Here is a 16,658-nt window from a genome sequence, read left to right as displayed (position 1 = left end):
ATCTAAATATAATTAACATATTTATACATGTGATGTTATTCCTGAATTTTCAGCATCATTACTCCAGTCTTCAGTGTCACATGATCCTTCAGAAATATTCTAGTATGCCGAGTTTTTGCTGCTTAATATATTTGTGGAAACTGATGCAATTTTTTTCAAGAATTATTTAATGAATATAAATAATTTATTTGAAACAGATTTTTTTTATCATCATAAATGTCTTTACTCTCACTTTCAATCAATTTAATCCATCCCTGGTGAATAAACATTAATTTCCTAAAAAAAAAATTAAAAAAAAAATCTTACTGACCCCAAACTTTTGAATGGTAGCATACGTCATCATGGACATTATGCTTCAACCTACTGCTCTACTTACCCCAAACGTCGTACCAGTCTGGCAAACTCCAGCAAACAGGTGTGTCTGGGTAAACGCAGAGGCCCTTTGGCCATAGCAAGCTGGCAGTCCTCAAAGGAGTAATCAATAATGGGCAACCCAAGCGCCCTATGGAGAAAACACACAAAATGTTATATTACTGATTACAGGACACTTGGACCTTGTAAGAGTAAGAAATGTAAAGCCAAACAAACAGACCTCAAATTTCTTTTGATCAGTATGAAATAAAGTGTTGTTAAAATCTGTCACAACAAAAACACTTGGTCAAGTCTTTCAAATGCACTCACTTGGCCATGATGCGTCTTACATTGCTGGCGAACAGGGCTGGATCCTTCTTCTCCTCCTCTGACGGGGTGTACGTAGGAAGATACTGGACATACAGAACATTTTCATCATCATCAAATCTGGTTTATGCACATTTACCAGTGTTTTTACTGTTAACTAAAAATATTAAAAACAATTTTAGGTAATTTTCATTTAAAAATGTAATTAAATTAAAAGATGATGAAAATTAGAGGAAAACTGATGAAAATTAGAAATGTTGCCTTGGCAAATAACTTTAATTACTAAAATTAACAAGATTAAAACAGATATTAATAATAATAATAATAATTAGCTAAATAAATTTTTTAAAAGATAAATGAAGAACAATGACTAAAACCTAAACTGAACATATAAAATAAAAGCTTTATTTGTTTATTTACATACAGTATTATTATTATTTAAAACAGCATATTAAAAAAAATACTAAAATAACATGATATTTATACCAAAATGTGATTTCTCACCTCTATTTCTATGGCGTTATGTAGCTGACATAATGTGAGCCATAGAATCTTAAACCTGAAAAAGATAATGGGATTTGATTTTAATTCACAAATATATACAAGCACATCAATCTTGACCATTAATCTACACCCCTCTTCAATGTATGGACCAAAAAAATTATGTAAGTAAATGGGAACTGAAACTGTTTGGTTACCAACATTCTTCAAAATATCTTTGTGTTCAACAGAAGAAAGAAATGCATATAGGTCTGGAACGACATGCAGGTGAGTAAATAATGACAATTTTTATTTTTGGGTTACTATCCCTTTAAGGGAACTCAAGAGACTCACGCTCCCGGCCCTTGCCACGTCCATGAGATTGTATCCTGTCAAGGAAGTGGGAAGAGAAAGAAGGCAATGAATAGGCTTGGCATCTCAAACAAAAACACGTTATACTGGCAGTATCTACCTAAACAACTAACTATCCCGTGCACACACAACCCCAAATGTGACCTAACCACTTGAACATGACCTTGCTCCTCTGACAGTGGATAAAAAAAAAGTATAAAACATTTAAATGGACTGTGAAAAAAATAAATTCATAGTCTTCATGAATGGAGGCACACAACGCACAGCTGCAGACAGTAAGTACAGGTGGCTCAACATTGACACTAATGACACTCCCTGTTTGGGCGTAGAGCTTATTCTTACCATCTCATTAGGATACCGCAACAACACAGGCTGCACGGGAACTCCAGGGATGAACGCACCTGCAGCAAAGGAGGGACAAATGGACGGTAAACGAGTGAGAACGAGAGGACTTGTGCTTTGACCTCGTTCCACTCTGAGGGCCAGGTGTGGCATTAAAACTATAGCCTGTGCTGAAACTTGAGCCTTCTGCTTGACTGTGGGTGTGAACTCAAGTATCCAAATCCACTGAACTCATCAAGCTTCGCTGTCTTTAATATTCAGATATGACTGCCAACCAATTACTTGCATAGCACTCAAGCTTTACAAGAAGATGCATAATAAAATGAATAATACATCATTAGAGGATTTTTTTATATATCTGGCACCACTTCTCAAAAAATTTACATGCAGTACATATACTTTTATTCAGAAAAGACACATTAATTCAACACTGAAGAATGATTTCTGAAGGATCATGTGACACTGAAGACTGAAGTAATGATGCTGAAAATTCAGCTTTGATCACAGTAATAAATTACATTTTAAAATATATTCAAATAGAACAGTTTTTTTAATTGAAAAAATATTTTGACAATATTACTGTTTTTACTGTATTTTTGCAGTAAAAAAACTGCAGCCTTGGTAAACACATTTTGAACAGTAGTAGAAATAACTTCAAGCCAGAATATTTGCAAAGTATTGAACAATCATTCAAACAACGTTCACAGTTCTTTTTTCCCCCTTTAAATGCTGTTATCACAATTCCAACAGAGTAAAGAAAGCAACTGCAGTCTCTTTTTCTCTATATTTTGAGCCTCAGTCTCACTCTGTGCCAGTCAGATCTCATCACTTCTGGGAAGGTGTAGAGAGATGAGAGATGCCCTTCAGCTTACAAACAGCTGCTTATTACACGCTGCTAATAGAAACTGGCCAATCCATCCACTAAGACTGAACTCACTCACCTTTGACAAATTCAACCCAACTTTCAAACAGAGCGAGTCAACGAATGCAACGATATACAAATCACCCATCCTTCATTTGCATGTTTCACCAATGAGGTCTTCTGTGCGTGACTACAGCTTGCGTTTACATGAGTGCAAGTGTGCCTGTACTTTTAAGACCGAGCAGAACTACTGTAAATAAATGCTAAATGCACCATGTTTTTGCATACACAGTTTGATTAGTTTATCTTTAAAAATCCAATTTTTCAAAATCTTGGTTATTTTCCTATGGACTATGATGTCCTTAGTCATTAATATATGAATGGAAGCCATAAAAAAAATGAAAATGGAAAGTAATTATGACACCATATGCTTAAAATCTGACCCAAATTCAAATCTGATCACAAAATTTACTGGCAAAAAAATATTTTTTACCGGCATGAAACTATACATCATTTCATTCATTCATTGATTCATTAATAAACAAATAAATAAAACAAGCAGAACAAATTGGGAAGACCCATCTAATTGCAATTTTTTATTATTATTATTATTTATTGTTTTTAATTACTCAAATCAATAAAGAAATATCACGATAATACTATTGAACTAAAGTATTTCATAATAATAATTATTATTTGTAATTATATTTTATACAAAAACAGTACAATCACAATACTAATATTTATGGTTATTCTTCCTTTAGATCTATTTTGGCAGAAAACCACAGGAAAACTTCTCTTTTGAAATGCTTCTCTTTTGTTGACAACAGATTTATAACCCAGTCTTTATAAAGATTTATACAGCGCAGTCTGAGTAATCTGATAACCGCATTAAACCACATTGTGTTCTCAGGCATTGCTAGAATTAATTTAAAAAAAGTTAGCAGTCAACTTGTGAGTCTCATCGTTTCATATACATGCAAATGCTGATTTTAACCTCACATTTGGTACTTGACGAGTGTTAATTTTAGGTCCTGCCTATAAACATTACTGAACACAAAAAGCACCAGAACTGTCCGTACACATTCAAACTCAGTCTCTGGCCTGGTTGTTGTTTTGGAGAGCGATCTGGCTGCACACCACCACAGCTGATGTTGTTTGGTACAGTGAGAGCTCCAGTATTAAAGGTTGTAGAGAGAAAAGTGAGATACCCAGACAAAAGAAAATACACATGCAATAGAGAGAGAAGGGGGGGGGAGGATTAGAGGAATAGAACCAATACAATGACTAACAGAGAAGAGAGGGATTTGAGGAGAAAAGACTATCAGAATCCACAGCGTACACAGGAAGAGGAAGCCGATCACCAGAACTCACAGCGCTGTGAACCATGATGGGCCGCAGATTAGAGAGGGTACCAAGAGAGAGCAAACACCAAAGCGCACACATACAAAATATTAGTGAACTTTCCTCAAAAAGTTAATTTCTTAGATAAGACTCAAAAAACAAAAAAAAAAACTCCCATAAACACATCCTGGGCATGGGAAGTGCGTTTAGTCAGCAGATATCAGAGGTGGGCACATACCGGGCTTAAATGCGATGAGACAGGATCTATTGGTGCATGTGCCCTCCGGGAATATCATGATCTGAAAACAGGCCACAGTCAGAGGGAAATACCTCAGCACTGCACTCATGGCACAAATCATGATATAAAGTAGCTTAACTATGTGTTTACACACTTATACTGTATGAATGTCATTGCATTAGATGTGAAATATCAATAAGTCTGTGTGTGTTTGTGTGATACCTGAGGCCATTCGCCATCAGAACAAGCTCTGCGTTTGATCTCCTCAACAGTCTTCCTCCGAGAATCCTGTGAAGGATCATGTGACACTGAAGACTGAAGTAATGATGCTGAAAATTCAGCTTTGATCACAGTAATAAATTACATTTTAAAATATATTCAAATAGAACAGTTTTTTTAATTGAAAAAATATTTTGACAATATTACTGTTTTTACTGTATTTTTGCAGTAAAAAAACTGCAGCCTTGGTAAACACATTTTGAACAGTAGTAGAAATAACTTCAAGCCAGAATATTTGCAAAGTATTGAACAATCATTCAAACAACGTTCACAGTTCTTTTTTCCCCCTTTAAATGCTGTTATCACAATTCCAACAGAGTAAAGAAAGCAACTGCAGTCTCTTTTTCTCTATATTTTGAGCCTCAGTCTCACTCTGTGCCAGTCAGATCTCATCACTTCTGGGAAGGTGTAGAGAGATGAGAGATGCCCTTCAGCTTACAAACAGCTGCTTATTACACGCTGCTAATAGAAACTGGCCAATCCATCCACTAAGACTGAACTCACTCACCTTTGACAAATTCAACCCAACTTTCAAACAGAGCGAGTCAACGAATGCAACGATATACAAATCACCCATCCTTCATTTGCATGTTTCACCAATGAGGTCTTCTGTGCGTGACTACAGCTTGCGTTTACATGAGTGCAAGTGTGCCTGTACTTTTAAGACCGAGCAGAACTACTGTAAATAAATGCTAAATGCACCATGTTTTTGCATACACAGTTTGATTAGTTTATCTTTAAAAATCCAATTTTTCAAAATCTTGGTTATTTTCCTATGGACTATGATGTCCTTAGTCATTAATATATGAATGGAAGCCATAAAAAAAATGAAAATGGAAAGTAATTATGACACCATATGCTTAAAATCTGACCCAAATTCAAATCTGATCACAAAATTTACTGGCAAAAAAATATTTTTTACCGGCATGAAACTATACATCATTTCATTCATTCATTGATTCATTAATAAACAAATAAATAAAACAAGCAGAACAAATTGGGAAGACCCATCTAATTGCAATTTTTTATTATTATTATTATTTATTGTTTTTAATTACTCAAATCAATAAAGAAATATCACGATAATACTATTGAACTAAAGTATTTCATAATAATAATTATTATTTGTAATTATATTTTATACAAAAACAGTACAATCACAATACTAATATTTATGGTTATTCTTCCTTTAGATCTATTTTGGCAGAAAACCACAGGAAAACTTCTCTTTTGAAATGCTTCTCTTTTGTTGACAACAGATTTATAACCCAGTCTTTATAAAGATTTATACAGCGCAGTCTGAGTAATCTGATAACCGCATTAAACCACATTGTGTTCTCAGGCATTGCTAGAATTAATTTAAAAAAAGTTAGCAGTCAACTTGTGAGTCTCATCGTTTCATATACATGCAAATGCTGATTTTAACCTCACATTTGGTACTTGACGAGTGTTAATTTTAGGTCCTGCCTATAAACATTACTGAACACAAAAAGCACCAGAACTGTCCGTACACATTCAAACTCAGTCTCTGGCCTGGTTGTTGTTTTGGAGAGCGATCTGGCTGCACACCACCACAGCTGATGTTGTTTGGTACAGTGAGAGCTCCAGTATTAAAGGTTGTAGAGAGAAAAGTGAGATACCCAGACAAAAGAAAATACACATGCAATAGAGAGAGAAGGGGGGGGGAGGATTAGAGGAATAGAACCAATACAATGACTAACAGAGAAGAGAGGGATTTGAGGAGAAAAGACTATCAGAATCCACAGCGTACACAGGAAGAGGAAGCCGATCACCAGAACTCACAGCGCTGTGAACCATGATGGGCCGCAGATTAGAGAGGGTACCAAGAGAGAGCAAACACCAAAGCGCACACATACAAAATATTAGTGAACTTTCCTCAAAAAGTTAATTTCTTAGATAAGACTCAAAAAACAAAAAAAAAAACTCCCATAAACACATCCTGGGCATGGGAAGTGCGTTTAGTCAGCAGATATCAGAGGTGGGCACATACCGGGCTTAAATGCGATGAGACAGGATCTATTGGTGCATGTGCCCTCCGGGAATATCATGATCTGAAAACAGGCCACAGTCAGAGGGAAATACCTCAGCACTGCACTCATGGCACAAATCATGATATAAAGTAGCTTAACTATGTGTTTACACACTTATACTGTATGAATGTCATTGCATTAGATGTGAAATATCAATAAGTCTGTGTGTGTTTGTGTGATACCTGAGGCCATTCGCCATCAGAACAAGCTCTGCGTTTGATCTCCTCAACAGTCTTCCTCCGAGAATCCTGATCCGAGCGGGACACAAACACGGGCCGGATAAATTTGATAAGAGCTATAAATGGAGAAAGAGTGAAGGGTGAGGTAAGAGAAAGAATTGAGAGGGATGGAAAGAGAGAGAGAGAGAGAGAGAGAGAGAGAGCAAAAAAAAATATTCTTAAAAATACAGCTTAATAGCTTTAGTAGGCAAGTATAAATTGAGATTTATAACAAATCCATATTTTTTCATTCGCAGTTTTCTCAACAAATCTCCTTTTGATGCCAGTTAAGCTGCTCTCAGTGAACTGGGAGAAAGATTACTAGCAGATCATGAATTTTATTTATCATGGGCCAGTGTACGAGTATGACACGTTGAGTTATACATGACCACACAGCAATGGACATGCATTTAAAGACAAATGATATTATTTACTACTGGAAAAGTTCAAAAGTTTGGGATCAGTAAGATTTGTTAAAAGAAATGAATACTTGTATTTAGTAAGGATGCACTAAATTGATCAAAAGTAATGGTAACACTTTACAATAAGGTTCCATTAGTTAATGTATTAACTAACATGAACAAACAATGAACAATTTATCACAGTATTTATTCATCTTTGTTAATGTTAGTCAATACAGTTGTTCACTGTTAGTTCATGTTAATTCACAGCGCATTAACTAATGTTAACAAGCACAACTTTTGCTTTTAATAATGTATTAGTAAATGTTGAAATTAACATTAACTAAGATTAATACATGCTGTAGAAGTATTGTTCATTCTTAGTTCATGTTAACTAAAGTAGTTAACTAATGAACCTTACTGAAAAGTGTTACCAAAGTAACAGTAAAGGCATTTATGATGTTACACAAGATCTCCATTTTGCAATAAATGCTGTTCTTTTGAACTTTTTATTAACTAATCCTGAAAAAATGTATTATGGTTTCTACAAAAATATTAAACGGCACAACTCAACTCTTGAGTTTTCAACATTGATATTAATAATAAATGTTTCTTGAGCAGCAAATCAGCATATTATACTGATTTCTGAAGGATCGTGTGACACTGAAGACTGGAGTAATGATGCTGAAAATTCAGCTTTGCATCACAGGAAAAAATTATATTTTAAAATATATTAAAATAGAAAACAGTTATTTGAAATTGTAATATTTCACAATATTACTGCTTTTATTGTACTTTTGTACAAATAAATGCAGCCTTGATGAGCATAAGAGACTTCTTTCAAAGACGTTTTAAAAATCGTACCAACCCCAAACTTTTGAACAACAGCGTAGCCCTTAACATAAAGAGGAAAAAAGAAAAACCACTATCTGGGCACAACTCAATTTATCAAAGGCAAAGCAGCTCAAAGTTGAACTAAACCAACCAAAGAATTTAAAATGTTTGTATATTTATAGATTTTTAAAAACTCACTGCCCCAGACTGGAATGTCTTTACTCTCAGCCTTCATCACTATAGAGGCCATCGTCATGGTGACAGGGATGGCATCAAAGTAGGATGAGTGAGGGGCCATTGTGAGGATGGGTGCTTCACTGGGCAGCGCCGGCCGGCCCTTCACACGGACCCAGTGAAACCCTCCGGAAAACCACATGGCTCTCATGATGGCCTTTAGGACCAGATCTACCAGCCTGGAGAGATAGAACAAGGGAGACAGAGACCGAGTTAGCAGGAAAATGTCACCTGCTTCCTGACATTTTGTGCCATTTCAACTGCCTTCACATCCAATCCAACTGACTGTGTGTCCGTATCATACAGCATTTAAAGTCAGCATGAAACTGCACCGCAAACTATTTTCATTCCTTAGCCTGACTTAAATTGGATATTCAATGACAAAAAAAAAAACTAAAGCAGAGCATATAACATTATTGTTATTAAAATGAAGTCTGTTTTACTATGTAAAAGTCAATATCCATTTTACTATATGACATCTATGGCATTTGTATCCAGAGACTAGGTAATTGTTGAAATGTCACTGAGAATGTCTTTAGTGAAAGCTTAAAATTAAGCACTGAACTAGTTAAACCTTAGCTTTCTACATGGACCTCATGCTAAATATTAACTGCACTAGAAAATATATTTTTAAACACTGCTGGCTCACGATCACTCAATGAAACACCCTCTCAAACATGCACAGTAGCAAAAAAAGTAGACTGGTGACCTGTGCCTCTCCAGTGTTGGTAACTGAGCGTGTCTGTTCAAACTTACACTGTGGATAAAGACAAAAACCTCTCCTCTCCACCCTCACATGAACAAACTCATGCACAAAGGGATACAGAAAGACACACACAGGCAGACAAACACACAGTGAGAAAATAAGAAAAACCCTGCTGGAAGCGATCAGGTGATAGTGGAATGGAGACGGTGTGAATGGAGCAGTGTGATGTGACTCAGTGTGTGTGTGTGTGTGTGTGTGTGTGTGTAGGTGTGCCACACATACGTCAGACACACAATACAGTGCTCTTATTTTTTAGCAGGGTAAGAGAGCGAGGAAGAGTGAGCTCTCCAATATTTAGACTTTAGAATATGGCTTTGTTCCAAAGCCTAGTAAACTAACTTCTAATTAATGAATCCTCACAAGCGACTGAATTAAAACGTTCTATGTGGTCAGCAATGCTCACTTGCACGTGTGGCAATGCGCACCACCACATGAAGAGAAAAGACTCAATCACTCATTTGGTCCAAAGAATTTGATCCTAAGCTAACAACTCAACATTCTGATAAACAGGGCTGGGGTTGACAATATTAATCAATCGATATTCATTGTGATGAACTGATATCAGCTTTTCAATCCCATAAATCGATCTTTTAATATAAAACAAAATCTTATCTTTTCAGATGACAATTTTATTACAAAATGTAAGTAATAAATGTGGTTTTGACATTCGGAATGTTACTAAAATGTTCAACCGCAGAAAGATGTCAATGAAACAGCTTTGAAAACAATGTCCCAAGCATATCACCGATGGAAATGCCCATAACTTGATATTTAGCTAGAAAAAATAACTCTAAAGATGAGCATGTATGTTTGAATGAATCCGTCATGAAAACAGATTTATAAAAGTTTTTATTGACAGCCACCATGTGAATATTTATATTTGAAGAATGAGTTGAAGTATAAACATAATTATATCAGTAAAAAAAATTTATATATGTTGGTATACAAAATGTTTATTTGACTGCTGATCATTATATCTAAAAATAAATAGCAATTAAATTTGGACTCCGCAATTAAATTTGTTAATTAAAGTTGTTCATTTTAACCTTTAATGATATAGTAATATACCAACTGACAGGGTTCCCTGTATTATTCATCGTGTGAGATTGTGTTTCTTAAGAAAAACTGACATGTGCTTTACCTGATGTATAACCAACAAAGACGGTTCACTTCTATACTTATGAATGGGAGAAACTGCACCCGCGCAATATGGTGGAATAGTCCCGCCTTCTAAATGAAAGAGCCAATCACTGATTGTAAAGTCATTGCTTCACTGCAGCGGCTCCGGTTCCCATAGAGACCTGAGGCTAGACCAGCCAATGAGCATGCGCAGTCATTGGCTGGTCTAGCCCAGTGGTGGACGAAGTACACAAATCAAGTACTTGAGTAAAAGTACAGATGCGTATAATAAAATATTACTCCAGTAAAAGTAAAAGTACTCAGTTTTCAATTTTACTCGAGTGAAAGTACAAAAGTACTTGATTTTTTATGTACTTAAGTAAAAAGTACAGATAGATGAATGTTTATTTTGCAGTTTTATATAGGTTACTTTTATCATTTAATTTTATATTAGCATATTTTTCACTCAAAATACCTGGGATTTTCCCAAAATAACCAATAAGGAAATAATGAATATAATAAGGAAAATATAATTAGATTTTCATAATGATTTTTTTCTTCTCAATCCTTGTCTGTGGTGTAAAAACACTCCTGGCCAAATGCCCCCAGAGGGCATCACTTCCCACTTTGATAATTACTGTAGTTACCATGTTCTGAACATCACATCCTTTCTTTTCCCTCAGATGTAATTCATCTAGGTGGTTGAATAAAAATATTTGGACTTTATTTTTTAAAAATTACCTCAATTTAGCACCAGCAAGCTCATTAGCTAGACAGTTAGCATCAGCTAACATTGACTTATTTTCAGCATGGTTATAAATAAACATTTATATTGGTCTACTCGGCTAGTTGATCCAGATACATAGTAACTTAGGCTATGTGTGCTGACAAACAATATAAAAACAGACGTCACATAGGGATAAATGCATAGCATTTTAATAAAACTGCTAACTTTACAGCAGCGGGGAAGATGAACGTGCATGAGTTTTTTTTTTATTTAATCTGTGTTATTTTAATGTTTTTGACCTAAAACATAGAGACACTGATGTTTGTGTGTCTGCATTCAAGCATTTCAGTGAGCTTAAACAGATCACCGTTTACAGCAGATTTAGTTCACAGACAACTGACAGCTTTGACCTAAAAATGATTTTCAGTTACAATAATTAATCCTAAAATTTGACATTAGTAACTTACTTTTAACAGCATCAGACGCGCGTGCGCTCACAAGATCTTCCAGTTCTTACTTGTGAATTCAGTTCACTGGAGACTCGCACTAAACGGTTTTCAGACTAAAACATTTGAATCAGTGAGTTGTCGACTCGAGAACAGCTGCAATCAGATCATTCTAATTCGTGAATGAATTGTTTGGGGCGATTTGTAAACCGATTTAACGGGTTCAATGAAAAGAATCAGTTCGTTCATGAATCAGACACCGCTTCTGCGTCTCGGAGCACGTGATATATTATAAGGAGTAACGTTTAAGTTTTATGAAATGTAGTGAAGTAAAAAGTAAGATCTTATACTTGAAAAATGTACTTAAGTACCACTGGTCTAGCCTGAAAAATACGCTTTTTTAACGCTATTTGAGCATAAGAAACAACATTCATGGGGCAGTTCATTTCAGATGTTGTTGCTGATTTGAAATATGTCATTTATTTGTGAGTTCATAGGGCAGTTTTTGAGATTTCAGGATTCCCCCATTCATTTAGAAAGGACTTGGTCTTGGATGAACTGCCTGGAGGTGTTGCAAATATGGCCATCGAGTGAACAGACTTTCCTTGAAAGGGACTTTGATAACCAAATAAATCAATATTGAATTAAAATAAAAATTGGAATAAAATTGAATCAAACTAATTTGTAAAATGAGATTGTGTTCCTTAAGAAAAACTGCTATGCACTTTACCTGATGTATAACCAAATAAATCAATATTGAATCGAAATAAAATTGGAATATAATTGAATCAAGAATCGGAATCAAATGGATTTGTAAAATATGTGTAAATACCCAACCCTAATATTAAAATGCACACACAGATAATGAATGATATAGATCAATTCTTACTAGATGGATGTACTTGACTCATGCTATCATTTTCACCAAGTCCACTGCAATGCATTCTGAGACAGCTGTATCTACAAAGTATACAAGCAATGCTGGAAGATCAATAGGGCTTGGAACAGATGTTCACCTTAGTAGTTGTTGATGCACCTAGATTGCAGTTTCAAATAGTATCAGGAAGCAGATCAAGCAAGCATCTGCACTTGCATTGGCTACTCATCTGAATATGCCAACGATCGCTGTAGCTCATGTAATTTAAAATCGAATGAATTTGTTGCTTTATTGCTGCAAACCGCATTGTGACCGGCTCTGTAGGTCTGTTTTAACGGCGTACCCTCATCATGCAAAGAGCAGAAGTGCAGTGGCAGCGTAATGTTCCCAAACTCTCACATCTGATTAACATTTCTGATGTGTTACTCACCACCTCCACCAGGATAGAGGTTCAACTGCATCCTCAGAACGGCCAACAGTAGCCACGAATGCAAAGGGCCAGGCCAGCAACATCATGAAGGCAGCAAAAAGCAGACGAACAGGGAACAGGGTCATGGTCATCACAGCTATCTATGAGAGAGAGAAAGAGTGTGTTAGAGGTAACCAGAGGTTAAAATCACAAATATGTTCACGTTAATCCAGAATTTGCCAGTATAGCAGTTCCGTATGTCTATAGAACACAGAAAGCATGTGAGATATGAGGGTCACATACAGAAAGACATAGGAGGGAAACCGAAATATGCAGTGAGACCACATTACATTTTGCTATGCCGTGCAATACTCAAAAACAGAAACAGACAGGCCTGAGGAACATTAACATTTAGATTACTCAGTCCTAGTGAATTTCTAGACAAGTCAATAGATCCAAACTCACATTTGGCTCTTCTAAGCAGAAGCATCGAGATTTAAAATAAAGACAACTGATGTAATGGCTACATTATAGGCTTAGTGTTTGAAATGCTTGAAGAAAATAATCAAGATTTCAGTTATATGACTCTGGGAGATTTAAATCTCTGTAGTGAATGATCTAAAGTTTACATCAAAGCGGACTATAAAAGAATGAAGAACCCTGGGGCTTTATTTATAAAATGCATTTTGATCACAAATTCCATGGATTTGACTTGCCAAATAAATTCTGATGACTTTGCAAATACTGAGTGAAACTGTAGAAATGATCACAAGAACGATTTGATTCTGTAACAGAATATTCCTTGACCATAAGAAAGTAATTTTGGGAGTTGGGAAATTGCATTTGTCAGACATTAAACAAATTTTTAAAGCAAAGACAAATATTTTTACAACATTAAAATAAGTTAATTTCATTAATTAATTTGATTGCCGCAGTTTTGATAAATTTGTATTCTATTATACAACATACAAAGAACAAAATTATAAACGCAACACTTTGTTTTTGCACCCATTTTTCATGAGCTGAACTCAAAGATCTAAGACTTTTTCTATTTACACAAAAGGCCTATTTCTCTCAAATATTGTTCACAAATCTGTCTAAATCGGTGTTAGTGAGCACTTCTCCTTTGCCGAGATAATCCATCCACCTCACAGGTGGGGCATATCAAGATGCTGATTAGACAGCATGATTATTGCACAGGTGTGCCTTAGGCTGGCCACAATAAAAGGCCACTCTAAAATGTGCAGTTTTATCACACAGCACAATGCCACAGATGTCGCAAGTTTTGAGGGAGCGTGCAATTGGCATGCTGACTGCAGGAATGTCCACCAGAGCTGTTGCCCGTGAATTGAATGTTAATTTCTCTACTATAAGCCGTCTCCAAAGGCGTTTCAGAGAATTTGGTGTTGCAGAACATAATGCAGTCCCATGTTTACTGCATCGTCCACAGACCTGTTTGCTCTGTAGGCAAACTGAAGAGGATCCAGCAAGGGTCCAGTGATGTCCTTCAGGTGGGCCAGCACCAGTCTTTCAAAAGACTTCATGACCACAGACGTTAGAGCCACAGGTCTGTAGTCATTAAGTCCAGTAATTTTGGGTTTCTTTGGGACGGGGATGATGGTGGAGCGTTTGAAGCATGAAGGGAATTCGCACAGCTCCAGTGATCTGTTGAAGATCTGTGTGAAGATGGGGGCCAGCTGATCAACTCTATGCGAAGGAGATGTGTTGCACTGCGTGAGGCAAATGGTGGTCACACCAGATACTGACTGGTTTTCGGACCCCCCGGACCCCCCAATACAGTAAAACTACACATTTTAGAGTGGCCTTTTATTGTGGTCAGCCTAAGGCACACCCGTGCAATAATCATGCTGTCTAATCAGCATCTTGATATGCAACACCTGTGAAGTGGATGGATAGTCTCGGCAAAGGAGAAGTGCTCACTAACACAGATTTAGACAGATTTGTGAACAATATTTGAGAGAAATAGGCCTTTTGTGTACATAGAAAAAGTCTTAGATCTTTGAGTTCAGCTCATGAAAAATGGGGTCAAAAACAAAAGTGCTGCATTTACAATTTTGTTCAGTGTACAATCCAGAAAAGTTAAAACAGAATTTAGATCAAAATTACAACACATTTCATAGGGTCTTATTGTTAAAAAGTTATGTTTTTTCAAAACATGAATATAGGAAAAATTTTTGTGTGTACAGATGTTTTATAAATGACACATAGAAATATTTTGGCAATTTACATTTAGGATGATTTTACGCTTTATAAATGAGGCCTCTGGTTTCTACAAAGTAACATAAAACCCAATTATGCTTTAGCAGAGCCAGAATTAGATACATACAGTGGGCCATTCGTGACTGTACTAAGAGAGCCATTAGCTCAGAGCACAAGGACATCACATGTCACGCTTCTATAGGCTTCTACGGGAAAAACAAGATCACATAAGAGGGAGCAGGAAATAAGGAAGAAAAAAAAGTCAACTGATGTTAGATGCCTCTCTTTTTTCTCCCATTAGAGTGGGTTTTTAAAAGCAAAAGGAAGGGCACTCATGGTATCTGATATAGACATTACATGAAAGCATTATACTGTAACAGTCTTCTCCTGCAAAACATATGGTTAATTCAAACTCCATTCAGAATGTCGACAAATGCATCTAATCACACGCAACTCCAGTATACCAGAAATGTCTCAATGTACACCAGTTATTCATCGAAGGGGAAAGATCAGGTTTGCATCAGCTTTTCTCTGATGACCTCTTGATCACAAATATCTCACGTTCCCATCAATGGTTTACATCTACAGACCTCAACACACACTGGTAAGCTGAATGCTGTGCTGTAACCCTCAGGTTCTTCATGTAACATTTGGGATGCCGGAGATTGTAATGCTGTATATGTAAAAACAGCCTAGTAATATTGAAATATTTTCTCTTCAAATTCTTTTATTATGTTCCTCTGACCTAATCAAAATCCAACAGACAGATATTATTGAAGCTTTAACACTGTTTAACCACAAAATAGTTGTTGTGCCCTTCTTAGAAAAGTCATTATTATCCTGTACAGAAACGTGACTTCAGTTTCAAGTTAATTTGCCTCAAGCATAAGTATATTGTAAAAATATGTAATAAAATGGCTTCAAAATAACATTTAATATGTCCAATAATCTAAATGTTCAATGTGTTACTTGCCATTTCTTGGTAATATATGAAGAGTTCAGATGCAAAAGCCTCTATGCTCACTAACACAGATTTAGACAGATTTGTGAACAATATTTGAGAGAAATAGGCCTTTTGTGTACATAGAAAAAGTCTTAGATCTTTGAGTTCAGCTCATGAAAAATGGGGTCAAAAACAAAAGTGCTGCATTTACAATTTTGTTCAGTGTACAATCCAGAAAAGTTAAAACAGAATTTAGATCAAAATTACAACACATTTCATAGGGTCTTATTGTTAAAAAGTTATGTTTTTTCAAAACATGAATATAGGAAAAATTTTTGTGTGTACAGATGTTTTATAAATGACACATAGAAATATTTTGGCAATTTACATTTAGGATGATTTTACGCTTTATAAATGAGGCCTCTGGTTTCTACAAAGTAACATAAAACCCAATTATGCTTTAGCAGAGCCAGAATTAGATACATACAGTGGGCCATTCGTGACTGTACTAAGAGAGCCATTAGCTCAGAGCACAAGGACATCACATGTCACGCTTCTATAGGCTTCTACAGGAAAAACAAGATCACATAAGAGGGAGCAGGAAATAAGGAAGAAAAAAAAGTCAACTGATGTTAGATGCCTCTCTTTTTTCTCCCATTAGAGTGGGTTTTTAAAAGCAAAAGGAAGGGCACTCATGGTATCTGATATAGACATTACATGAAAGCATTATACTGTAACAGTCTTCTCCTGCAAAACATATGGTTAATTCAAACTCCATTCAGAATGTCCACAAATGCATCTAATCACACGCAACTCCA

At 35.8% G+C, this 16,658-nt stretch overlaps 1 protein-coding gene across 1 annotated transcript in view; it reads right to left on the bottom strand.

Annotated features, from left to right (window-relative positions):
• LOC107595607 (lysophosphatidylcholine acyltransferase 1) overlaps positions 1-16,658 on the bottom strand; it is a 31,894-nt gene that overhangs the window by 6,830 nt on the left and 8,406 nt on the right. Inside the window, exons 2-10 of the mRNA XM_016286073.1 lie at positions 12,699-12,838; positions 8,298-8,512; positions 6,829-6,941; positions 6,607-6,667; positions 1,873-1,931; positions 1,513-1,547; positions 1,183-1,237; positions 682-764; positions 377-502 (exon numbers count right to left, since the gene is read on the bottom strand). Of these exons, the coding sequence (XP_016141559.1) occupies positions 377-502; positions 682-764; positions 1,183-1,237; positions 1,513-1,547; positions 1,873-1,931; positions 6,607-6,667; positions 6,829-6,941; positions 8,298-8,512; positions 12,699-12,838 (887 nt within the window). The remainder of the gene's footprint in view (positions 1-376; positions 503-681; positions 765-1,182; positions 1,238-1,512; positions 1,548-1,872; positions 1,932-6,606; positions 6,668-6,828; positions 6,942-8,297; positions 8,513-12,698; positions 12,839-16,658) is intronic.

This window comes from Sinocyclocheilus grahami, unplaced genomic scaffold, assembly GCF_001515645.1.
Source record: "Sinocyclocheilus grahami isolate Dianchi unplaced genomic scaffold, SAMN03320097.WGS_v1.1 scaffold205.1, whole genome shotgun sequence".
In the NCBI taxonomy this organism is placed as follows: domain Eukaryota; kingdom Metazoa; phylum Chordata; class Actinopteri; order Cypriniformes; family Cyprinidae; genus Sinocyclocheilus; species Sinocyclocheilus grahami.
This window is presented reverse-complemented; position numbering and strand designations above follow the sequence as displayed.